This window comes from Prinia subflava, chromosome 9 (genome assembly GCF_021018805.1).
Source record: "Prinia subflava isolate CZ2003 ecotype Zambia chromosome 9, Cam_Psub_1.2, whole genome shotgun sequence".
Classification (NCBI taxonomy): Eukaryota; Metazoa; Chordata; class Aves; order Passeriformes; family Cisticolidae; genus Prinia; species Prinia subflava.
In genome coordinates, this window is record NC_086255.1 from 6,081,445 (window position 1) to 6,107,729 (window position 26,285).

General features: G+C 38.8%; 1 protein-coding gene across 1 annotated transcript in view; it reads left to right on the forward strand.

Annotated features, from left to right (window-relative positions):
• The first annotated feature begins 5,273 nt into the window (after positions 1 to 5,273).
• The window catches only part of RAB11FIP2 (RAB11 family interacting protein 2), a 32,904-nt gene continuing 11,892 nt past the window's right edge, over positions 5,274 to 26,285 (forward strand). The window contains exons 1-3 of the mRNA XM_063405224.1: positions 5,274 to 6,263; positions 17,165 to 17,607; positions 18,294 to 18,753. Coding sequence (XP_063261294.1) covers positions 5,911 to 6,263; positions 17,165 to 17,607; positions 18,294 to 18,753 — 1,256 coding nt within the window. The 5' untranslated portion in view covers positions 5,274 to 5,910. The remainder of the gene's footprint in view (positions 6,264 to 17,164; positions 17,608 to 18,293; positions 18,754 to 26,285) is intronic.

The following is a 26,285-nucleotide window of genomic DNA, read 5'->3' on the forward strand; positions in this document are numbered from 1 at the left end:
AAGGATAAATGACCTCGAGGATAAATGCAGGAGTTATTTAAACACAGGAAAAATACCTCTGAAGAATCTTCATACTCAAAGATAAAAATCTTCCTTTTTTTCTTCTCCTGGTTCATTAAGAAACCAGAAAGGTCATAATTTTGAAGTTGTTTTTTTCTACTGTTAATGTTTCTTAGGTTCTGTCAACCACAAAAATAATATTATTCCCTGCAACGATGACAAAATTTTCCTTGATTCTCCCTATATTTCTTATTTCCATTTCCAATGCATTAAAGATGTTCAATCATGGGACATGTACTGTCAACAAGAAAAATGTTTGTATTTAAGTCTAAAAACAGATGCCATATAGCCAATTTCCATTTCTAATTGAACACTCCAATTTGAGTCTCTGTTTGTATTTGTGTGATTTTAAACAGGTACTTCTTCAATGGTCAGTTTGGAGGTTTCCACGAAGTTTTAGTTGAGCCAAGGGCAAATGTGAATTTAGGCCTTAGAGGTTAGTTTTAAATAGTTAGTTTTGTGCCACTGATGCTGTCCCCTGTGGAGGTATTCCTGATGACAATCTGAATTTTACCAGGTGGGGTAGGGTGTACCCCATGGCTGTGTCAGGTTGGGAGTGCTGAAGGGGTTTGTGTGACGGGGAGGCTTTGACAGAAGAGCACAGTGGTTTGTGCAGAAGCTGCTGAGAATGAGGTGTTTTCATGCTTTTAAAAGGCTGAACTGAAACCTAACCCAGACAGCTGACTAACATCTTGAGACACAGGCAGTTTGGGTCAAATCTGGGTGACTGGCAAGTTTAATTATAGTATTTGATGACTGTTTTACAGCATTTAAGCCTCTTTGAACTTCACAATGGATGAGAGTGTTGAAAGGCTGTGAAACATGTTCAGCTAAAAATGAACAAAAAAGATGATGCTTCCAACACTCTTAGTGGTACCTGGCATTTATTTGAAGTCTGATATTGCACACAGGACTTCCACATCCCTGACTCCAGGTTTCCAGTTGAAAGTACTGGGTTTCTGTCAGAACAATGGACAATTCTATGGCAATTGCCCGATTTCAAGCCCCCACTCTTCTTTTCAGAGACGCATTTTCTTTGCTGTTTCTTGTATGAACCCATTCCTTGCAGTAATGCAAGAAAGACAGGTGGGGAGTGAGGCAGGGCAGACACAAACTGCATCCCAAGCAGATAAACCCACAGCTGGCTAGAGAGAACAGCACAGAAGGAGTGACAGTGGCAGTACCTGAGAGCTCAGGACCACTGAGGTGTCTGTAGGGCTTTCAAAACCTACCAGAGAAAATTCAGCCCTAGTGCTGAGGCCAAAGGTCTCCCCCTTCTGAGCAGATGTTCCACAGTGAAAGTGAAAGGTTAAAGAAAGCACACAGAGCAGGACAGTGGCTTAACTGACCCAGCTTCAGCAAACCTTGAACATTTTGGGCTGCAAAATTTGGGGTCAGAACAGAAATTTCATTAATATTCTTCTAGCTTTCAATAATTATATCAAAATACTTCCAGCATAAAGAATTCTCAAACCAAGAGAGCAGACAAAACCAGTAGCTTGAGAAAAACCTTCCAATTCACAGTAGTTTGAACTCAGCTATTTCATTGCTGTAGTCAATTAATTCTAGTGAACTCCTGAAGAAGCCACTAATTCAAAAAATAACAACAGCTAAGATAAAGCTAAAAAGCAACAATGTTCAGTCTCAAAAATTGCACAGTCTTTCCAGAAAACAGTCTGGACAGTTGTAGCAGCTACTGAGAGCTATTCAGCAAGGCAGGAAGCAGAAGCTTGTCACATGTCGAGACAAAACCAGCCTGTTCCTCACAGCAATGTCATGTTCAAAGCAAACACATCGCCTGCAATCTGCCAACTAAGAATTATTCAGCAAATAATTTCAAAGAGGAGATAGCAGTTTCATAAAAAATAACAAAATGTTTCCTACTTCATAAACAGAAATCAGGCAGAAATTAAATCACCAAATTACCTGCTGCAGTTTACCAGTGTAAACACAACTGCTCTAATCATCTTTAGAAAGTACACAACTGGAAATGAGAAGCAAAACGTAGAACTGTCTCAGTGGCACCAGCAAAAAAAAAATTCTTGCATTTTCTTTTGAAAGGGCAGCTGGAATATCAAGGCTCATGTTTAATCAGATGTACTGTGGGGTCAGGAGGGAGAAATGAGAGGGAATTACAAATTACTGAAACTGAAAAAATCCACCATAGTTCTTGGAATTCCCTCTTTAAAAAAAACCAAACTACATTGATCTCTTGGGTCAGAAATGACTGGAAGAATGTGTCACAGAGATAGAGGGCACACATGAGCTTTAGGGTTCTGTATTAAATATACCATAGATATCACTGTTCTGTGATTAACAACTGTTTTTCAAACTTGCTCTCATCACTGTCTACAAGGAGAATGGGATATTGAAGTAGCCACCAGGAACACAGGACAGCTATTGCAAATTAGAAATGCAGAAACAATTTTCTGAGGCCACATATTCCAGCTTTGATGTCTTTTTTTTTTCTTCATCAGCAAGAATTGTGAGCTTGCTTTTCCCAACTTTCTCCAACGCTGCACAGGGAGTGGCAGAGCAGAGCAAAGGGGCATGGCACAGAACACTACAGGAGCTACCTCCCATCTGCAGGGAGAAATCCTTTTTGCCACAGTGTAGCATACAAAGGAGCTGCATTTGGCTGCAAGCTCCAAATATAATGTTTTGAGCTCAAAATCCTCTAATAGAAACTAAGGACTAGAAAATTCGTGATGAGACATCCTCAGAGTGAATGGACTCGGACTGAAAACATGATACAGCAGTAAGAGTGACTTTAAAAGATTATTATTAGAGAACAGCAGTGGATATCTGTGCACTGAAGGAATGGTACAGTCCTGTAACCAAAATGGTGCATAGGAAATAAAATGGATTTTCTAATGTAATATTCACTAAATCATGGACAGTGATGAGCAAAACCTACAGTGCATACAGGCACTGAGCAGTCATGGTGGCTTAGTGAATGAAAATCTGAGTCATTTCTGGATTAATGTGCTAACATAGTGCCAGGGGACTCTGTGTTGCTGGAGATATCATTATTTCTCTGAGAGATTTTGTCATTTATATCCCACATTACATTCCAGAAGATGACAATTACCCTATTCCAATGAGGACAAAATCAAAAGGCCAGGTTTCAGCTTCACCCTTGAGGGGTATAAGAGGGAATAAAATATATCTGGTGCACCTTTGAGCAGAATCCTCTTCAAGCAGGGGTGGAGGAGTTGAGGAGGCATCTCCCCAGTGCCTGCTCCACCAGCTGAGCAGAGAGGAGAAACATGAGAAAGGGGAAAGGTTCCACACTCCTCTTCTCACATGCCAGATTGCACATAAGGAGTAGAGGACTAATAATCTGTTTATTTTTGAAAGCAGGAAGGGCAGATTGGGTATTGCATTGATATATAGACTGCAGCAGTATAAAAATTCTTCCACCTTCCCCTCTTCAGCTGTGTGCACATGTATTTCAGTCAGCTCCTGTTTAGAAAGAGAAAATAATAAGAAATTAGAGCATACCAATAAAAGGCAAGGAAAAAGCACAAAACCTGCCTGTTGTAAAATCTCATCAAAGTTGTCCTAAGACACATCATGCAAGATATGATGCTTGACTAAAATTTCTGTTAATAAATACATTTTGCCTACCTAACATTCATTTCTTGTTTTGATTTGATGAGTTCATCATGCTTGGCTTTTATTTAGTGCAATGAAGATTATTCTACTAAAACAGAATTTATATGTGGTAGATTTAATTTCAGAAATATTCTGATGTACATAAGTCTCTCTGGTTTCTAAGAAGAACCCCGTGGCTTTCCCCCATGGCTCTGCAGAACACTGGCACCATAATCCCTTCTGGTTCTGCCTGCCTGAAATACTTCAACTCTTTACCAGCAGCTCCTCCTGGGAGATGCATTGTGAAACATTTGAGAAAGATACCTGAGGATGTGGAAGAATGACAGATGCAGAGTAGGGGAAGGGGTTTTCTGGTGAGGAGAATAGTGATTTATCCCAAAGAGCTGACCTGCAGGCTTAATTAACCATAAGCATCAAACCAAGGCAGACAATCATAGCATTTGTAACGCTTTCAGAAACTACTATCCTAGATAATCCAGTTACAAATTTTTGCCTAAATATGATCGCAGGACACGTATTGAAGTTCCCATTTCCAACTGGACCATCTATTTTCCTATCAAGAAAAATCAGATACGATGTGGAAGAGGAAAGACGTGCCAGCTCTGTGTTAACAATCACAGCACACAGAAAGCTATCATTGCCAGCCAAAAACTGAGCATCAGTGAAGTATTTATTAAAATTGTATACAGAGATGACATGATCTGGGACTCAGGCTAATGATTGTGTTATACTTTGTATATTTTCGGACTCTGAACAATAACTTGCTTGGCATTAGGTATTGAGGGAAGCATCATTCTTTCCTCTCCATAATGGCCTTCAGCTTTAAGTTTTTAATTTCCTGTAGGTCTCAGCTGTACGAGAAGGTCTCCCAAAGTTTCTTTGCTCACTAACTTGTGAGCCATGAACCGGGCACTCATGAGTGAGGTGGTGGGTGAAGTATTATCTGACCTGGCTGCTGGTTCCCTGCTTTTTATGGTTTGCAGGGATGGGTTATGGGTTACACAGCCTTGCAACTCTATTTATTTATTTTCTACTTTTTTTTTTTTTTTTTTTTTTTTTTTTTTTTTTTTAATAGAAACGACGTTTCTATAAAAAAATAGACGTTAATACCTGTGACTCCACTTACAGGTGTGCATGTAAATACGTGCAGTCTCTATGTGTACCACCAGCAAAATTATGTGTCCTCAAAAAACCTTGCACAACACTGTTTTCATTAATATTTTTGTATTTTTTAATTTCACTCTGTCATTTAAATCCAACTGATTTGCCAGGGCGGGTGGATGGGGCTGAAAAATAAAGAAGTTCCCTAAGCGGCTGGAAGCAGGACGGGCCCCAGAGCAGCATCGCTCCCGGCCGGCTCCATGGCCGCCCCCGAGCCCCCAGTATTGAATAATAACAACAAAAACTGACGCCTTTAGCCAAGTTCCCTCCTCTCCACAGCTCCCGCAGAGCTCTCTGCCCGCTCTAGAAACAAAAATAGCGATGAATTAATTAACGGGCCGGGGATCTCAGCCGGGAGGGGGCCCCGGGAGCCAGCGCTCCGTCACGCCCGGGGAGCCGCGGCCTCTCCGGCCCTGCCCGCGGGCAGCCAGGGGTGCTGGGTGCGCTGGGCAGCGCCCGCCCGGCCGGCCGAGGAGCGGCGGCGAGGGGAGGAGAGGGAGGCGGCGAACCCTGCCCTCTGCCCTCTGCCCGCCGCCGCCGCCCGCAGCATGGGGAAGGCGGAAGCGGCGGAGCCGGCCCGTCAGGCCGGGCGGCGGCGGGGGGGCAGCGCGGCGAGAGGCTGAGGCGGCCGCGGCGGGGACGGGCGGAGGCAGGGAGGGCAGCCCGGCACCGAGCCCCCCGCCGGCACCGAACCGCCGCCGGCACCGAGCCGGGACGAGCAGGGAGAGGCGGCCGGCGGGGCCCCGCGGCGGAGCGGCCCGGCCCGGGGGATGCCCTGGGGGCGGCGCGGGGCCGGGCCGGCGGCGGCGGGCAGGGCCAGGCCGGGCGCGGCAGCGCGGCGGGGCCGGGGCCGCGGCGGGACCGGCAGCCCCCGGCCATGGAGCCGCAGGTGGGGCTGCCGGGGAAGGGGGGGACCCGCGGGCTGGTGAGGGCCACCCGCGGCCAGGAGCGCTAGAGGAAGGACCGGCCGAGCCCCTGACAGGTGTCTCCGCCGTAAGTGCCCTTACGCAGTCACTCGAGGACTGACGGACTTTGCGTTTGGTATTGCTGCTGCCGCCGCGATCTTCAAAGATGATGTTGGCAGAGCAAGCCCAGAAGTGGTTCCCAACTCACGTGCAAGTTACGGTCCTTCAAGCCAAAGGTCTGAAGCCAAAAGGTAAAAATGGCAGCAACGATGCCTACACCATCATACAGCTGGGCAAGGAGAAGTACTCCACCTCGGTGGCTGAGAAGACGCTGGATCCCATCTGGAAGGAAGAGGCCTCCTTCGAGCTCCCTGGACTACTCATGCAGGAGAATCCAGAAAAATACATCCTGTACCTGATTGTCATGCACAGGTCGCTGGTGGGGCTGGACAGGTTTTTGGGACAGGTGGCCATAAGTCTGAATGATATATTTGAAGACAAGCAAAGGCGGAAAACAGAGTAAGTGATGGTTGGTTTTCTTCATTATGATTTGTGTTCCTTGGATAGTTGCACTTGGAGAGGGTGGGAAATAGTAGCCTTACTATGAACGTACATACTTTGAAATGAATTAATACATTTCTGTCGTTGATTGTGTGTTCAAGTCTCTTAACCTATACAGTTATGTCATTGTGGCCTGACCTCTTCCAGAGAAGTTTACTGTAATCAAAGTGCTTACTGTGCACAGGGAACGTCAATAACATTAACTTTTCTGACAAACTCTTGTGTGTAACATGAACAGTCTGTTTTTCCAAGCATTTTTCTTTGTTCTACAAAGGACCATATCCCCATTCATCTCCTACCTCAGTTTGAACCATGTGAGAATCAGATGCCCTGGAACTTGGTGTGGTTCTCTTTAAAATTGTTTTCCTTCACTTGCTTCAACCACGTGTCTTTAAATATTTTATATTTATGTTTTAGTGGTCAATGAACTGTGACTTAATGAAGGCTTACCACAACAGCACAGTGCTTTGCTGGTCCTGATTAATCTTAGGCCATGATCCCGCAGGCTGCACTGTACAGCAGGCCTCAGCTGAGAAGAATGAAGAGAAATTTCAGTTCTTGTGGTAGCTCCCATCCCTACCTGCATAAGCCTTCGTCAAATAAAATTGTGTTTGCCAGGAAGTTCAGGCACTGGAATCCAAAAAAAAGGAATTAAAAAAACTAAAAGGCATCATAGCATTTTGTTAAGTTGAACTGTATTTATCTAATTCTCTGAGTTTTTCATCCAAATGAACAAAGTTGTTATAATTCCTAGACAGGACATGGTTTCACAAAGATGTTTGGTACCAGCGTAATTTATCCTCCATGTGTATGTGTAACTCATACAGTAGGTATGAGAGTACTGCAGGCATGCCTGTGACCCCATGTTTTGGGTTTGGTTTAGATACATTTGTCCCACAGAAGCTGAATCAGAACACCATGGACACCTCCAAGTGAGCTCTGCGTTGGCAGTGACATTGAGCGCTGACAGATCTTTCTGCAGTGGTTAAAAGGTTCCTGCTCCAGGTGCCTTTCCTCCTCTGCTGTCTCTTCAGTAGAGTACAAAGGCCGCTGTGCCCAAATCTCAGCTGTTAAAATAAAGTCTGGTATCCATAGTGATGGTGGGACTGTGGTGAGGTGCTGGCTTTGCGTCCAAGACACCGAAAGACTGGCATTGCTTGTCTGTGTCTGGCTGTGCTGGGGTGAACCTCCAGCAGCGTTGGCAGCTGGAGGTGGAAATCCGTGTGGTTAGCACCACACAGGGCTTCTTGGTCAGACAACTGGTCCTGCTGAAACCACCTCAAAACCTGGCCCGGCTTAAATGCATGGCTGAGGTTGAAGAGCACCAAAGACAAGTCAAAGCTCTCTTTGCCCTGGTGTTTGTTTTTGTAAACTGAATTTTTTGTGAAACAGTATGTTCACAAACCATATGATAGGAAAGAAAAAGTCTGTGCGGAATCTCTTGTGGATTCACTGTCTGGAGTATTACGCTTTTTAATGCTTACCTTTTTAGGGACAAACCAGTTATCTTGATGCCATACATGGTAATGCCTGTAGCCTTCAGGTCTTAATTTCTGTTAACACTTGATTCAAGAAGTTTCACTGCTCTTTAAACATGTATCTTAAAAATTCTTGAATCATTAGTTGTAATTATCTTGCAAGTCAGTAGTCAGTTGCCTTAGTTGCAACACCTAGCAACGAGGTGAAAAACAAGGTGAATGAATGAGGGAGGAATGCTACTACAAGTAAAGACTGTAAATCTAGATAGAAATATAGAATAAAATATGTAAATTATTCCATTATTACTGTGAGTAACAAAACTTCTTTTCCCTAGAAGAAGAAACATAGGCTCCTGCACCAGTTTTAGCAAAAGTAGTACTGGAGTCTTGCAAAATTATTCCAGAAATTTTTAAGTGGGGTAAGTAAGTCCTTGCGATAGTTAAGCAAACATTCAGATCTGCAGTGTTTTTATAGGAAGCTATGCTTAGCAGGGCTCCATAGGTGTTCTTTATTTTCTCATTTCTTTCTCTGAAGTGTGGGAGAGGAACTCCTGCTATGCAGCCATGGAGCAGTTCCCCCAGAGCTGAAATCACCAGGGCTCCCCGGGAATGCGCGCGCTGCCTGCGAGCTCTGCTGCGCGAGGTGGGGGCCTATGGGGAAACTTTTACAAACAGCCTAAGTCCTTTCTTCAGAAGTTACTTGAGCATTTAGGATTGCAAATCTTATTAAAAGTTGATGGGTGTTAGGCTTCTAGGGCCGAACAGCCATACTTGTAAAAGTCTTATGTAAGTGTAAAAGTGCGGCTGGGCGGCAAGTGGGAATTTTGGCAGCGCGTTCTTGCCTAATGCCGATTTAAACTCTTATGAGGAAGGAGCCACTGAAAGTCCAGTTTTCCCCTTGTATCTTTAGGTGCTTAGAAACTACAAAGCTGTCCTTTCAAAAACTCACTTTCAAAAAAAAAGTAGCGCTGAGATCCTAAGTTTAGATGTTTTTGAGTTTTTGTGGTTGTGTGCTTGAGTTCCCCTGTGCCACGCGGGTGTGTCGTGGCTGTTCAAGCCTTGGAGATGTGGATGCAAGGTTTGTACGTGTGTGTGGGACAAGGGCAGACTTTCAAGAATAGATTTACGAATGCAATCTCAAACAAAATGCTCTTTTTTCTCCTTCCTCTTTATTAAATCCTTTTTAATAGAAAATATTCCTGGTCCTGTGTTGGCAGTAAACTAAGGGTAATATATTTGGACCTAAAGACCTTGTAACTGTGGCTATGGTATGGGAAGTGAGACACCCAGCACCTTTCAAAACCAAGTCCAATGTCTTTGTTACCAAAGCATTCTGATGGTTGAAAGCTATATTCATTGTTTCAGAAACACTAATCTGTTTTATTAAGCAATGTTTTTACTTTCAAATATGTTCAACAGGCTTGTGCTCTTATTAAATCCAGAGTTATTTTCTTATGTTGATGTAACCTTAACATTTCTTGCTTTGTTTGGGGATGAATGAGATCCAGTTATTTGATGAAGTGTCTATTGGTAATATTTCTACTTTTTAATATATTTAATAGCTTCCTCTTTCCAACACAGCTCTACATATGGTGCTGTAAGAGACAGACTCAAGAGTCACCAGGGTATTGCAAAAAAGATATTTAATATTCTGCACAATGCTGAACCCTGTCAGCAATTCCCTAGTGCTTTTTTAGTAAGGAGGTATGAGAAGTGAAGGCTACCAGCTGATTCTGGATTCCTAGGAAGGCCGTGGGGCGTGTGACATTTGGCTTTTTACGTATTTTTTTAATTTAATATTTTATAATTTGGAAGAAATAAATTTCAAAAATCATTGCAGACTCAGGAACATTATGTTAGGGAAAAATAATCTTTTTTTTTCCTGTGGACTCTTTTTTTGTTACTTGTCACATCTTAAGACAAATACTCCCTGCAGTAAAGTTTTCAGGCAGAGGCCTCATGATAGGATTTGTCTTGTGTTCTAAGAAACTTGCTCTGGCTCAAGACTTAATGAAACAATGGAGTCTATTTACTATAACTTGATAGGGAGAATTTTGTACACAGCATCATACAATGTCCTTTTCCTTTCTGAAACTGATGATTTTTCAAATTCTTAAAAGTAAAAATTCCTGGAACAGTTAGATCCAGATGCGGCTCAGATGGTTCCTCACTAGATCTCTTCCAGAGATTTCATCCAAAGCATCTGCAGGACCCCAGGTCATTTTCTTTCTGTCTTAGTGCAGAAATGCCCGTTGTACTGGGAAAGTTTGTAAATTTTTGTCTCTGACATCTCTGCTCTATTTGGAAATGGACAGGGACTTCTTACTTCTGCTCTTTTTTCCAGAGCTGAAAACTAGGCTCCAGATGCTGAAAGATTTTACTGAGGTTTTTTTAACAGTTCAAAAAGCTTTGGAAAAACTGCTTTAATGGAAATCTATTTAGCATAAATTTTCAAATGTTACGTTTCTGACATGGCTTTTATTTTTTGCAATAACATCGCGTGGGTTTTTTAAATTCTTCCTAAGAAATACATGACAGTTTTTTCTGTCTGCTCTTGCAAAACAAATATACCTCTTCTACTCTTCCATTTGAAATGTATATTATGATCAATGAATGTACTGTTTTAAAAGATATATGCTTTTTTGTCATAATTTCAATTCAGTTGTAACTCACAGTTGCCTTAATGCAGCTGATAATCTGCATAGCATCAAAACAAACTTTTGGGTTACCATGGAATAAAAAAAATACTCATTTGCTGGCATGTCTTAATTTACTAGAGAATTTTCAGTTGTTTTTTACAATGACTGAGCTTTGATTTTTTCCTCCTGTGGTCTAAATGAACACAGCATTAGAAGAACAATTTGCTGTCAACTTTGCAAATGTTACTTATGTCCTCAGCTTTTGTTTCATCCTCGTTACTCTCTAATTCCACTCTGTTTATTGTCCATTTCTTTATGAGCTTTCCTGGATGGCTCATTTTATTGTACGTTCAGCTGATTTAAGATATAACACTTGTTTGGAATGCTATAAATTTGAGGAGGCAGGTGATGTAGAGTTCTTATTTCTTATGGAAATGTTGGAGGAGACATCTTTTATTTGTGATTTAGTTCCTCTTCTCCCTGGAGTCTATACCTCCACAACACTCCCCTCCACACACACACAAATTGCAGCACTTGTTAAAAAAATGCTTGCTTGAGCATAATACAGTGAAGGAATCTTGGCCTTTTCTAAGGATACTTCTTGACTTATACTGATCATAAAAAAAGAGTCCAAACCAGCTTCTCAGTGAGCAAACAAAAAGAAATGGCAAACAAAAAGCAAACAAAAAATCATGGCTGACCAGGATCAGTACCCCTGTGTTGTAGGCACTGACTTTAGTGCTGCTGAGCTTCCTGGAAGATATGCAAATGATGTGACTTTTTCCAAATTAATGTGAATTGTTTCTTGGCAGCCTCTGTCTTGGATATAAACTCACTCTTCAACTGCCTCTGCTCTGTCCTCTCTCTCATCTGTAGCAGCATAATCAAGAGGGAGGCTTCAAATACATCTGGAATGACAAACAATCAAACAACTAGTAAATGGATAATATATGGACTCAGTGCTTGTTAATGAGTGGGAACCATTTTAATAATATTTCTACAGAACATAACACACTATTATTTACTAATTTCTAGTCTTATATTCAGTTTAAAAAGAAAAATACATTTTAAGGGATGAACTCCAATAATAGTGGAAATAGCAGGGTGTAACAGAAAATGTCTTTGTTGTGGTTAAAGCAAGAGAAAAGCTTTGTTCCACTGAAGTCAAAAGTGGGAAGAGTAGTAACTGAGAAATTTGTTAAGGGCACAGAAATAAAGAGCAGCCTGGAGATTCTATACAGGTTGTCTTGTTGTACTACTCACTAAATAGAAAATAATAATAATAATAAAAAAAGAAATGTGAGTAGTTAAGAACAGAAAAGAAAGATGGTTGTGGGAGAAAACAAAGTTTTGCCCAACTGTAGCTTTATGGACTTATAGTAATATTTTCAAATTATTTAGTAATATTCCCAGCATTTGCATTTTGACAACAAATCCATGCACATCCTCTCAATAAGTCATAACTCTGAGTCAAAGTCAAAGAGCCATCTAGATTGAAATGCTTCTCCATTCTCTGTGCACACATGCACATGCTGGCACACACACTCAAATAATTGGCCTTAATTCTCATACCTTCAGTTAGTTTGTTTCTAACATAGAAGTATTCACACATAGTCTTTAGCCAAAACAATAAGTAAACTAAGACCACTTTAATGACTTTGATTCCAGTTGATGTTAGCAAACTCCATATTGAGGGTGTTCTGATAGCTGTCAGTTCCCATATGTTTTGTGGTGTTACAATGTCACTCTAGTATTTATTTTAAACTGCTTTGAATATCTCATTTCAGTTGGCTTCCAGAAAGTAAGAGTATTCATCTTTGTGAGTGTCATCACTTATTTTAATGAATAATTTGTTCTCTTGGTAATTTCCCTTCATACACGATGTAGTCTGTGCTCATCCCCTTGCCTTAATTTTCCTACTTGCTGACTTTTGGGGCAGCCTCTCAGTATGGTATCGGAATGATTTATCACAAAACATACTTCTGCATTTTTCAAAGTGCATACGCTGCTAAATGCAAATGTCAGACAGTTCTGGGCTTTGGATGTTGTTTTTTATCAATTAGCTGTGGACATTTATGTTAGCAGGCTTTTGTGAAGCAAATTTCTTCAGTGTATTTAGCTTGACAGTAGTCACAACTTCATTTTTGTGACAGCTGATGGACACGTTCTGTCATTGAGATTCTGATGGTCTTTTATAGGGGTAAGTTTAGAGTATCTGCCTGTATAGAAAATTCTCATTAATGTGTAGCAGAGCATGATGCTGATTTTTGCCTGTAAAATCAAGGTCAGAAGCCTTGGTGGACAGTGTGATGATTATGTGGCTTTTTGCAAAATTCTTCAGTAATTTGTGAATCGAAATAAAGATTTTGCAAAATTCTTTGGGTTGTTCAGCAAAGCAAAACTAGATCATGTCAACAGATAATTGCTGGTAGAGTGAAGGCAGAGTGGTGTATTTGAGAAGCAGAAAGATGGGAAAATTCCTTCAATACTTTCCATCTTTTGACACTGTCCAGAAGACAGAGTCGGGAGATCATCTGTCATGCACAGGATGAATGTGCTGGCTGGAACACTTAATTCCTGTTGAAATTGGTAGATAAGTTACCTAGTGGTTTTGGAGGCTGTCAAAGTATATAATTAAAATGTAATTGAAATTAGGTAGTGCTTTTTCTTATCCGTGCTGTCAGCCCATCCTGCTCACTGTTAAACGGTGAGCGGGACAGAGTGAGTTGTGCTTCTTCATAGGAGAGGGATAAGACTTGGAAATGTCAGATTCTATGGCAGATTTGGAGGACAAATAGAATCAGAAAAGGGTTGGAAAAAAACAGCTGAAAGTCTGTAGATCACTAGTTATTTAAATGAAATAGGCCAGGGCTTTGTAACTTGCTCATTTATGGTAGCTTATTTCAGTTTTCTCCTTTACTCTTCCTGTCTGTCTTCCCTAAGGTGAGGGTTCATTACTACACAATAAGACTGCACGAGTTACCAGAGTTTGCTTTTTCCACCCCTAATTGTAGGTGTGGCCAAAATCAACTAATTTTGTCATGGGTGGAAAGTAGCCACGCTGCTTCACATCGGGATTTGGCTTTGCAGGGCTGCCTGGTCAGCAGGATTTTTCCTATTTAGCCTTGCACGTTGAGCTTGTCTTTGCACATTCAAGACCATTGTCAGCCTGCAGAGCGGCAATTTATAGAACACTTAAAAGTAAAAATTAACAGAAACCTGTGCAAGACAGGCAGAGCCCGTTAGCACACTGAAAAACAGATGGGAGAAAGAAGCAAGGGTTGTTCTGATGGAAGCCATAGGGAAAAAGTCAAAAATAGAGGGTGTATGGAGGACATTGCCCTACAGAACATTTGAAGGTGAGAGCAAGAAGGATGAATGTGATTCCAAAGGCAATAGGGCTTCCTTTGAAGTCGGGAAAATTTGCCAGACTTTGTACAAGGTCTGTTTAAATAAAGACTGTCTGCAAGACTGGATGTAATATCTGGTTATTAAGTAAAAGGGCATCTGCTCTCATAATAGCCACCCTGTTTTGTTCATGTATGTTATTGGCTATTTTCCTACTTTGTACAGGCTTTCTATAGAATAAGCTCATGGCAGCCTGACAAATGGAGCATTTATTGTGGCTAAAAGTACTGTAAACAAAACCAAAATAGAAAGTTTTATTGGCTTTTATAATACATTTCAATTTTTAAAATTGGCAGTAGTATAGTGGAATTTAGTGTTTTAGGACCCAAATGTTGTTATCTGAAAACAGCGGACTTCATTTCCCGATTCTTTTTTCTCTCCTATATGGAGCTGTTTTTTCTATTTGCTGCTCACGCCCATGTGTTGTCGAAACAGATTCTAATAAGAAACATTTACAGGCTGAGTTGCTCATTCACGTGCAGCTCCACATAAATGCCTTTGCCTGCATTTGTTCTCATCTGTTTAAAAAAGTAATTAGTTGCCTTTGAATTTTGAATAAAATCATGATTTGAGTCTGCTTCTCATATTGTCCTGTTATAAGCTGAGGCATATGGAACCTTCATTATAAGTAAAACAAGATAAACTCTCCAAGGTAACAAAGAAACCTCCTTGAAATGCCTATGAAAATTAAATATCTGTCTTTCATACGAAGATTTGATCCAGCAATCATTATTCAAATAGAAATTCCACTGAAGAGCAGAGGAATTTTGCTGGAGTAAAAGAGTTTATGATTAAATTCTGTTGGAATCAGTAGTAGTGTTGAACCTGGTTCCAGCAGAACCTAGTGTTGTCTTCCTAGGGAAAGGAGAATTTCCTTGTTTTCCCAGCTGAACTTATTTTGAGTGTCAGGTTCTTCAAGATATACTTTGAAAGGAAATGTGGAAGCTATGAAGGCAAGGTATTAATAGTTGGAGGCTTCTCTTTAAGAAGAGGTAAATGTCAAAATAGTACGTGGCATTTACCCTTAGCAGGTGAGTGCTGGTAATGACCCAGCATTGTTGGTTGGTGATAAAAATGCCTGTTAAATGAATTTTTAGAATAAAAGACGTTCTTCCCCATAGCTAAAGCTTAAGAATTTATGTCTTCTTGTTCTAAAACAAGTATAATTTAAGGTTTGATCATTCAGAAGCAGAAATATAGAAAAAATTCACAAGTTTTGTCAGAGATAGAGTATTAATGTTTGAACCCTTTGAGGAGAGGGAAAATGGGAATGTTTTGTTACAGTGTAGGCTGAGCCATTAAATTTGAATGTCAAAAAATGAAGTCCTTTCTGCCTCCTACATTTTTTAAAACACTCGTGAGCCTTCTTTGTGCTGGTGTGTATGTTTAGTGTGTGGCTGAGGAGCCAAAGGAGGAGTTACTTTCTCAGGTCCAGGATGGTTTTTGTTCAGTTTTTTATCTGCACAGAAGCTGTCTGAGCAAGGCTTGCTCATTATGGCTATGTAATGTTTGTATTTTTTTAAGGGAATATGTAAACATATTTTATTTTAAAGATGAGTTTTAATGAAAGTAGGCTATCTTATCTTCCAGTTTTTGCAATATTTGTAGCACAAAGGCAATTGACTTTGGGTTCTGTTTTTGTTTTCTGTAACAACTCCATAGATGACTTGAAGTGTTTCTGGAATCAGTTACCAAAGAAGTGAAGCATTATTAACCAAAAGGAAAAACAATCCATCTTCTTCAGACACATATTCCAGGTTTTGTATTTGATTTAGAGTATATAAATGGAGTTACCGCACAACAGAAGAAAAGCTTTTTTCCTAAAGATATAATTATCCTTCTTCTGGTTTGAGCTTCTGGATCTACTGGTTGGGATTCATGTTGTTCATTGCAAGAACAGAAGAGGTCTGATATTTCTTAATTATTTTGCTTTAGTATTAAATATAAAATCTTGGGAACATCACAAAGCAACAACAAAAGTCATAATACTCTTTATCCTTTTGTTATGTCTTTGGTGTGTCACTTTTGGAAGTATTTTCTCAACTCAAGACATGTAAACCTCAGAATTTGAATTCGGCTGTCACCTTTAAAATATATTTATGAAAATGAAAAAGAAATGGAGGACTATTTTTCTCCTTTCCTGACCTGACCTTTTTTTCTATATTTGGCACGATTGAATAATATATGTATAACTATATAATCCATTTTATATCTGTGTTATTAGGCAATTTAATTTCTTAGTCCCTCCAAGTCAAAAGTTTCTGGTGGTAAGGCACTGTAGTGGGAGTCTGTGCACATGGATTTCTCCTGACAGTGGGTTTAGAGCACTTCTTTGGAGCTGGTGCATCTGAAATATGCCCTTGTGACCTTTTGAAATAGGGAAAGGCTCTTGGTGATGGTTGTGGAGAAGGAATTGTGTGTTGGTCATTCATTGAGGTGAAGCTGTGGAAGGAAGATTGAGCCATAATTCTGCAGATGCTTCCGTGGGACAATGGAGCACAACGGGGAATGAATAAGACACTTGGATAATGATAAAGCTTTCGCTGGACCTGGCAAAGAAGCACACTTGGCTTTTTGAAACAGATGATCACACCTTTGATCTCTTTTCAAGGAGTGGGGATTTATGTCATGGTTCCAAAGGAAATATTTCTGAAGTTAATCCTGCTGGTGACCTGCAAAAGAGAGGATGCTGTTGGATGTACCTACGTGCTCACAGTTGTGCTTTTGGAGTTAGCAGCATCCAGAGGGGAGGCAGTTGCAGAATTGAAATGGTAGCTGACTGTTCAGGACTCTCAGATATTTTTTAGCCAGTGTTGCTGCAGTTGTCATAAATCTTAGCCAGTGCTTAGAAGGAAGGAAAGGAGGGGAAATGTTTGCTAGTGTGTAAACCTGAGCAAAATCCAAGGAGAAAAGGTTACTAGATCAAGCAGTTGTCACATAGAATACATTAAGATACACCACTATTAAATGAGGGACACTTGAAAACTAAAAAAAAAGAAAAGAAAATATATCTGTATTCATGATTAAGTCCAAATTCCCCTTCATAAGCAGATGGGAGCCCTTAACTTTGATGGTGTTTGGTCAGCTTCCAGAGTTGATTTTGATTTTGAAACAGGTGAACACTAAAGAGCTTCCTCTTGCTTAGGTGTTAAGTTTTCTCATTGGAAACAAATATAAACAAAGAAGTTTTGCAGTACAGGAATGGTGGAATCTTTGATATATGATTTGGGTTTTCATACTGTAAATTGTTCTAACCAGATGCATTAATCAGCTAACAGAGTGTAATGATATCCTTCAGAAAACACAACTTAACTTGCTCTCTTTGTCCTTTAAGGTGGTTTCCCCTAGAATCCAGACAAGGGAAGAGAACTAAAGACAGAGGAGAAATAAACGTCAATATTCAATTTATGAGGAATAACATGACAGCAAGTATGTTTGACTTGTCAATGAAGGACAAAACCAAATCCCCATTTGCTAAACTAAAAGACAAAATGAAGGGTCGGAAAAACGACGGGACGTTTTCAGATACATCCTCTGCAATCATCCCAAGCACTCACATACCTGATACCAATCTAGAGGTGTGTAGTGGTGAAGTGCAAATGAAATCAAAACCAAAAAAACCTTTCCTGTTGGGACCTCAGCGGCTGTCCTCAGCTCACTCCATGTCAGATCTGACAGGACCTCACGTCTCCTCAGAGAAGATGAAATCCAGCACTGTTGGCTACGCCCATCTTTTCAGGCGTCAGCTGGAGTCCTTTGGTTCTGTTGATGAAGGGGGTAAGTAAAACTCACAACCATTACAATTACAGCTCATTATTAGAGCATTCAGAATCTGTTACTTTAGTTTATGAAGCACTTACAAGGCCAAAATGTTAAGAGATATTGCTGGCTAGTATTTTACGCTTTCTTTAATTGCTGGTAACTCATAATTGCTGTTTCTGCGCATAAGAAATAACATACATTGCTCATGATATATGATAATTTAGCATTTTCTCTTATTATGTCTTCATCTGAGAGTGTACTGCATTCCAGAGGGAACTCTAGGCAAAATAGCTTCATGTGAGAAATAAGTCTAATTAAAAAGTCCAAAACTTTTTTATCACCAAAATTTAAACCTGATTTATACAAAGAATTGAAAATACTTTGCATTACTCAAAGTTATTATGCAGAAACATACCCTTGTCTCTTTGTGGAATGGCACACCAGTCATAGCTGTCTCCTCTGCAGAACTTCGTTCTCATGCAGGAAACAAAATTTTCCCGTGGTGCTTATCCATAAACATTTCTGAAACATGAAATTGAGACCACAACTGTTAATTTTTTAATAGCTTAGTTACTCACCAGTGTTCTGAACTGAGGCTCAATTGCAAAGCTTCTAGATCTAAGCTAAAATGGGTTTTCTGCATGTCATAAACTATGATATAGTGTCTCATTGATAATATACTAATGAAAGATTGTTTGCAGGGAGTCTAAAATCTCCACACAGAAGGACATTAAGTGTTGATACTTCTAAAATGAGCCAACTCGACAGCACAGTTGATGAAACTGCACTTGAAGCACAAAATGACCCATTTAATGTGAGTGCTTCGTTACCCCAAAAATTTGCAACACTGCCAAGACAGAAGAATCCATTTGAAGAAAGCCCAGCAACGTGGGATCAAAACATAACTCTGTTTTCCAAACCTGTCGAGATCAGAAAAGACATTAAAAAAGAGAAAAAAGAAAAAGTTAGTCTTTTTGAAAGAGTGACTGGGAAAAAAGATAGCAAGAGGTCAGATAAACTTAGCAATGGGGGATCAGAGAGTTCTACTGACTTGAAATCACCGGGTGCATTTGGGGAAGCTCATCAGGAGAGTTTTGATTATGATTCGACCAATCCGTTCATGGCAAACTTCAAGCCTACAAGCGTGTTGCCATCTTCAAGGTAGGTTTTGCTGGATTTCAAGCTCATATCTTGAACATGTTATATAAATGAAAATGTGAAGTGTTGAGGAACAGAGTCTTTGTGCTTTATACATGTTTATATCAGTGCTTGTCTGTTTCTAAGTATGTTATAAACTTTTTGTATAATTTGATCAGTTCGTGCTTTATTTTGAAGTGACTTTTTTATTACTAATATGTGCTGTGAAGGTTCTTGGGTGCTTGTGTTTGTGGAAGACCTTATTTCTGCTCCAGAATGGGCTCTCCCTGAAATCTTCTGCTTTAATTGAACATTCATTGCTGATTTATTACATTGCCCTAAGTCAGGTTGTGACAGGGGAAGGTTTCAAGTCTAAGGGGAAGAGGAAACTGAACAACTAAAGAGTGGTGCAAATGGGAGTAGTGAAAAGAAATCCTGTGGGTGTCACTGTTTGGGGAGGAAAAAAATGAGTATTTAGGTTCTATACATTAGAGTACAAGAATTAAAGAACATTCTATTTCTAAATGGGAGCACCCACATGAACTCTTTATCTCACTTGAATTCGTTTGGCTCACTGCAGCTTTGCTGGGTTCTGTGTATTGAAATTGTTGTTCATGTCTTGAGCAGAATGAATTAGGTTACAGGGTTGATAAGGAACTTTGATTTAAATAATCCATTTTAATCTTTGTTTGTCTATCAATGCTTTACTTGTTTTCCTTAAGAAAAAGTGTAACTCACAGTTATTTTCCTTTCTGGGTTTTGTTTGCTAGTGAAAAAGATAAGCTGTGCCTCTTTATACATGTATAAATATATATATATATATTTTTATGTACACTCCCACCCACATATACTGTTTACAACAGATACATGCTTAAGAAGTTAATTTTCATTCCTTTTTTTTTTTTTTTTTTGGGATATAAATGCCAGAAATTAGCAGTCCTTGCTTTTTCAGGATAATAATTCATTTCTATGTAATGACTTAAATTTGGTAGAAAATGCATTTGAAATAAAAAAGCTTCAAACTGGAATCTAAATGCTGTAAAATCAATCACTGTTTTAAACTGAAAACATGGTTCTAAAAAACTCATCTTTTCCTGTGTATTAATTCCTTAATTAATGACACAAGAGTAGTTTCTTTAAAAAAATTTTTTGTTATCCTGTTCTCTTGGAACAGAGGGATCTTTCTGTGTCCCAGCTCAGTTTTTTTCATGTGTTAGAATGCATGCACTCGTGATTTAAACTTAGAATCATTTTCTTAACAAAACTAATCATGGATGTGAATTAGGGAAATGAACTGAAATGGAACTGGTGTAGAAATGAATTTGTTGCTAGAAGCTCATCTGACCTCAACAAATTATCTTCTTAGTGCCTTCTATAAGTCAAATCAGTTCCTAGTGTCTTAAATAACATGTTTATATACAATCTTAGAATATTTTCTATTTAATGATGTATTTCTCTGGATTAGCATAAGTTTAGGTTGTAGCTTGATTTGTTAGAAGTTAAACTTCCATTTAAATAAGCTCCTTTAAAGAAAAATAATTCAAATAACAATCAAAATTGCTTAGCATTTGATTTTTTTTTAATGAAACACTATTCAGGCAGATGCTAGATATTAAGTAGTGAAATCTTTTGAAGTTCTTGAATGTAGCAGATCTTGATAAATATAAAACTTAATGGTAATCATGATAGACTTTTTTCTTTGTTTTGTAATTAAAAAGCTCATCACAGTGCCCATTCAGAAGGACCCCATTCATTTGTTTCTGCCTTTGTATAAGAGTCCCTTTTACTAGTTCTTGACTTTTATGTAAACATAAACTTTTGATAAGACAAAGAGATATTATTTTATTTTCACAAAGCCACAAATAGTAAACATTCTGACCTTTTTTGTGAGACAGCTATTATGGCATAATATCTAGCCTGCAATAAGTTAAGTTAGAAGCTCTTGATTTTTGTATATTCCATTATGATGTTCTGCAGGAACATTTTAGACTTAGTTTACTTTCTTTCAAGTGTATCTTATACAATTATTTTCTTTTGAAGTAGAAACTAATACAAAATGTGCATATTTAATAAGTTTACAGTTTAAGTTTACCTTTTATCTGTGGAGGATTTCTCGAATGAAATCCATTTCTAATTTTTTGAACTAGTAATACTGAGGAAAGAATTCCTATGAATATGTGGGCACAAAAATAAATGAGGCTGGGTAACAAATTCTGTATGCAGAAAGCGTGGACAGGGAATTTAGTCTCTGGGTTGTTTCTTATTTACTCAACATGCTATTAAGCTCTTTTGGATAAATCCCATTTCTGCAAGTAAACCAGGCAGTGTATTTTTTATTAAGGTGTGTCCAAAATTAGTGTTCTGCTGTGGGTCAGGTGTTTGCTCTGCAGGTGGATCTCCCACTTAACCCCGCTTAGCTAAGCCTTGGTTTGGGTGATGGAGCATCCTGAGCTGGATTCCTGTCTGATGAAACCCTGCTAAAGGATGTATTCCAGGAGCACCCTGCAGCCAGAAAACATCCAGTCCTGGGACCAGGCTGGGCACAGAGCAAGTGGAAGGAAAAAAACCCAACCCATAGCAACCCTCTTTCCCAACCCTCAAAAAAAATCAGCCAACCCCAGCTCCTTCATGTTTGCCCTGTGAATGTCAGGTTCTCAGTGCTGGTGAAGCCACAGCTGTAACCTTGGTGGGAGCCTTTTCAGTGACTTTGGTGAACTTTGGGTCAGCCTTAAGTCCATCCTAATTAATTGTGGTTGGTAATGTTGACTGAGTGGTAACAATGTGGAGAACAACAGCTCATGTCATCAGCTGGGTGAGCTGCTGAGTAACTTCACCAGCCCATCCTTGAGTGCTTAGCTGGCTGTCTGCATGCTCTGTCACTAATTACTCTTACTTATTAATTAAACAAATGAAGATAAGTACATTTTCCACGTGTTGCTCAGCTGCTGATCCAAAAATTATAGAAGTGGTTCAGCAACACTTGTAGGATTTTTTTTTTCCAAAAGCGACTAGGCCAGGATTATTTGAAAATTATTATTTAATTTTATTGCTATTATTTATTATTGTTGTTTCAAGAAGATTTTAGAAGTATTTTGGGAAAGCAAAAAAAAAACAACCCTATTTGGTTTGTATATATATAATACTTTATGACAGGAAATCACAAAATATGAACCCCCTAATATCTATTTATCTCTGATCTGGCAAAGGCTTTTTCCCTGGCTTTGGCTAAACCTGTAAAATAGGGGTGATACTGTACCTCCTACAAATTCTAAGTGGATAAATGAGTATTTTAAATATGTTTTTATAGATATGATGCTGCAGTGTTATGTAAGTGTTAAGATTGGGGGTTCCATTGTCTGTTGTAGGCATAGTAGAGAGATTTATGAGCGGATTCCTTGACAACTTAAAAATGCAGGAGTCTCATAGTGAAACAAAAAATGCTGGTTTTGCAAATACTACAAAATCTGTTAGTTACAGACGTTTCATATCATACAGCCAATGAATTTTTAAGCAGACAGTGTCTAATGCTCTTAGCCAGCATTTACCGATAATTAATTTGGTTTTGTACTTTATAATGCTCTGTTTTGAAACTTTTACCTAATATTGCCTTAAATTGCACTCATTCTTACAATTACTGCTATTGTCGTGGCTCTCAGGAGGTTAATTTGCAGTCAAGAGCCACGTGGCTTTTGTGTTGAACACAGTTAAAGAAACTGAGGGTGCTCCTGGAAAACAAAGATTGTTTTGTGCTCTAACCAAAGCTTGTGCATCATTTTTCTGAAATTGTTTTTGTTTAGGAAAATACATGACACTACACTACAGGCTAATAAACGGATGTGAAAATTTCTCAATTTACACCACTTGACAAGTGCTAAAAGAAAAGCATCTTTAATTTTAATGTGTTATTAGGACCTTTTTAGAGAGATTGTACAAGTTATTAACAAGGTCCTCTGAGACAGGAGACGGGTAATTAACAAGACCTACAGAAAGGGAGTTTAGGTAATTAACAGGATCTTAGGCACTGGACAGAGGCAGACAAATAGTCCAATATTTAAAGCTGACAGGTTGTTACCAGTCAGATCGAATTCCAGATCTGGAAAACTGCATTGGTAAGTGTTTGGGAGCTTTCTACTAAACATTTTATATATATAAAATATATATCCACATACACCAGTAATGTCTGTGTCTGTAGATACACCTATTTAAACATATACACGTATACATGAATGCAGAGAGGCATTAAAAAAACCCTTCAAAAGTAACATTTCCTTGACCTAACTATTGTTATACTTCAGAGAAAAGAAGATAAAGCTTGTGTCTACATACAGATTATTATCTCAAATTGTGGCAATAAGTATGTTACATTCCAAGCAACATGGAAGATGGAATAGTGGAGGAGAAGGAAACTTGTGTCTCACTAGGATTCACTGTAACAATTACAAATAATGCTCATATTTATGGTATTAATCTCTGGTGAATTGGAGCATAAATTATGAAAATATTACTTAATTTTTTTCTGCATTCTCTTACTGCTTCAGGAGTTTTTCAAATTTGCCACTCAAAAAGGAAATAAAAACCACACCAGCCCGATCCTTCAAGTCTTTTGCATCTTTCTGCTTGTAATTTCTGAATGTGGTGATTTTCTTCAGCCTCTCACCTTCATCACATGTGGCTGTCAGAGCTGCCTCAATGTCACGTGTTCCAAACAAATCAGGGACTGCAGTTCTGTTCTTCCCAATGGAGTCAATGTTTGAAACAAGCAATGTCTCTGCATTTTGATATGGTCTTTATTAGATTTCTTTAAAAATGAGTGAGGTGCCATAAAAACAGGAGGCTTTTGATAACAGCAATGTGTTTGGATCATATTAAATTATTAAGTCTGAGGTACAGCTGATGTCTGCTACATTTCAGCAAACATTAACATTTTGAAAGTGTGATGGTCGGGTCTTTGAAGAAGCTTTTGTAGCATCCCCTGGGTCCCTGCTTGTCACCTGAGCTGTGGCAGTAGAGCAGGTGCCTCTCTCCAGTCAGCTGAAGTTCTAAAGTCAAACCTGTTATCCCAAACCACACTGAGGGTGAGCTATTAGTGCAAGAACTTCAACATCATCAAAGTCACTGTTAAATGGTTTCAGTCTTGCAGAGTTACTGGCAGCAGCTCCATTGGAATGAACCCCAAAAGTTGCCTGATGAGAGCAAAGGATTGTAGTGGCTGTGTATTTCTCTGCCAAATAGGAAATCCAGTGTACAATGCAATTCACTCTTTCTACTTTGCAGATGCCTTTTTCAGCGAAGTTGCTCTCTAGATATTGCTGTGCTTGCTAGAGCAATAAGGTCTGTTCAGACATTTTAGCACATTTATTTCTCAGTTAGTAAAAAAATGACATGAGGTGAACTGTGGTATTTTCAGAAGTTTTTTTCCTCTGTCACTGTTAGCATGTCTTACTTTAGGAGCAGTATACTTCTGCATTGCTTTTCTTGATATGAACATTTTTTTTTCCAGTTCTCTACTGAAATTTGACTATACTTAGCTGTGATCTGCAGTCTAGGTAGAATATTGATGACTATGACAGTGCTTTAATTGTACTCTAGACTATTAATTTTTGTTAATTTGGTGTGGTAAAGCTGTCAGTGGGACATTATTTCAGCAAGACAAATACATTGCTGGTCCATGAGATGTAAAGAGAAATTACAAAACAAGAGAAGTCATGCAGAGATTCTTAGTCTGTCCTGCCAGGACTGTTATCATCTGATTTAAAAGATCTCTGCATGTGATAAGAGAATAATGAAATCTTTTGCAAAGCTCCTACAAAGCAGTGGTCACAGCATTTGGAACATGACTGAGGTGGGCTGGAGCAATCAATTCTTTGAGGGATTTGGTAGAAATACTTGCTATTAATCTTGACTTTTGCAGACTCCTCACCAGCAATCAATCACTCCTAATTAGTTGACTGTTTTAGGAATACTGTTAGGAAAGTTCATCCTGCTGGCTGCATGACAAGATTTTTTCAAGCTTTCACTGTCTCTTGGTGCACATTAGGGCATATGAAATCTTTTTAGAGAGGATACATAAGGCATATTATCTTTCTCAAGGGAAAATGCACTGCCTGTTCTATTTTATTTTAAAAAAAGAATAATTTGTTCTATTGTTTCCTTATTAATGAATTCAGAAACTATGTAAAAGCAATGCACTTTCTTTTTGTTTCATTATAAGAGCTAAGGATTAGTTGTACTCTTTTAATAATTCAAAAATGGATCAGTAAGTTTCAGTTTAAAATGTAATTTTAGAATTGTTTGTTTGTTTGTTGTTGATTTAGAGATCTCTGATAATGGGGTCTTCCAGTGGAGATGCTGGCACAACTTTTAGTCTAACAATTCTTTAGTGGTCTCTTGAGAAAAAAACTTTTTTGCTATAGCACAAGTCCTAGTAAAAAGAGAAGTATTTATATACTTAAAATTCTAACTAATCAAGAAAAGACAGTGATAGCCCCAAAACCTGATCCTCTTTTTGCATCCTCCTGGGGTTACCCAGGCTCCAAAAGGCCACAGAACATGGCTTGACATCAGAACAATTTATGCAGTGAAGTGTCTTAAATGATGTTCCCCAGAATCTAATTGCAAAATAAATGGTAATGTGCTTATTCTGGACTTGTTTTAGCTGCCAGACAAGACAGTCATTCCTTCTCAGAATGTAAAGTGAGCTCTGCATTGCCAGGCACAGCAGGCTGACAATATTCTATGGAAGGCTAAGTTTCTGGATTTCATTAACTGTATCTGATTTTATTATTTTTTTTCCTAGTGCAATAGTAATAACTTAAATGGCATCCTAATATTTCAAGATTTTGATATATGTTGTGAGAATCCAAAGAAAAATGCATAAGCACTGTAGTAGAAATCAACCCAAACACCAAGAAGTAGGATAGGAGTAGGAATTTCAGTTCTAATGAAAAATGAATATGGCAGAGCTTTGCTAATTACCTGTGTGCAGACATTCCATATTAAAGGAAAGAAACTGAAAGCTCACACTTAGCTCATTGGTGCAATGGATATTTTACAGAATGTTAACATAAATTTTAATACTTTGAATAGTAATGATTAATGTAAATATCCTCATTTTAATTTCTAACAGTATACACTACTATCATGTAACTAATACGAATAGCAAAAGATCAGTAAAAAGCTTTTTCTCCTTAAGAAAATACCCTTTCCATGGAGCATAATTTAGGAGTCGGATTCCCATTCATTATGTTGTCAGACTAAATGGCACTAAAATGTTTAAATCAGTTATAGGAAAGATTTGATAAAGATTGTTTTAATCTCTAGGCATTCAGAAGCTAAATATTTAAGCAGCCACTAGACCTGAGGTTTGATTTTTTAACTATTTTTAAACTTCAGTAGACAAAATTTTAAGATGCCCGCATAAACTTGAGCTTGTGACACATTCTGAACTCAACTCCACTGAATTCTTCCTATACAATCTGTAAATTACCAACATGCAATGGAAGTATTTAATTACCATTAAAAAAAGTTATCAAAAAAATTTTCATGTAGTTCTAATG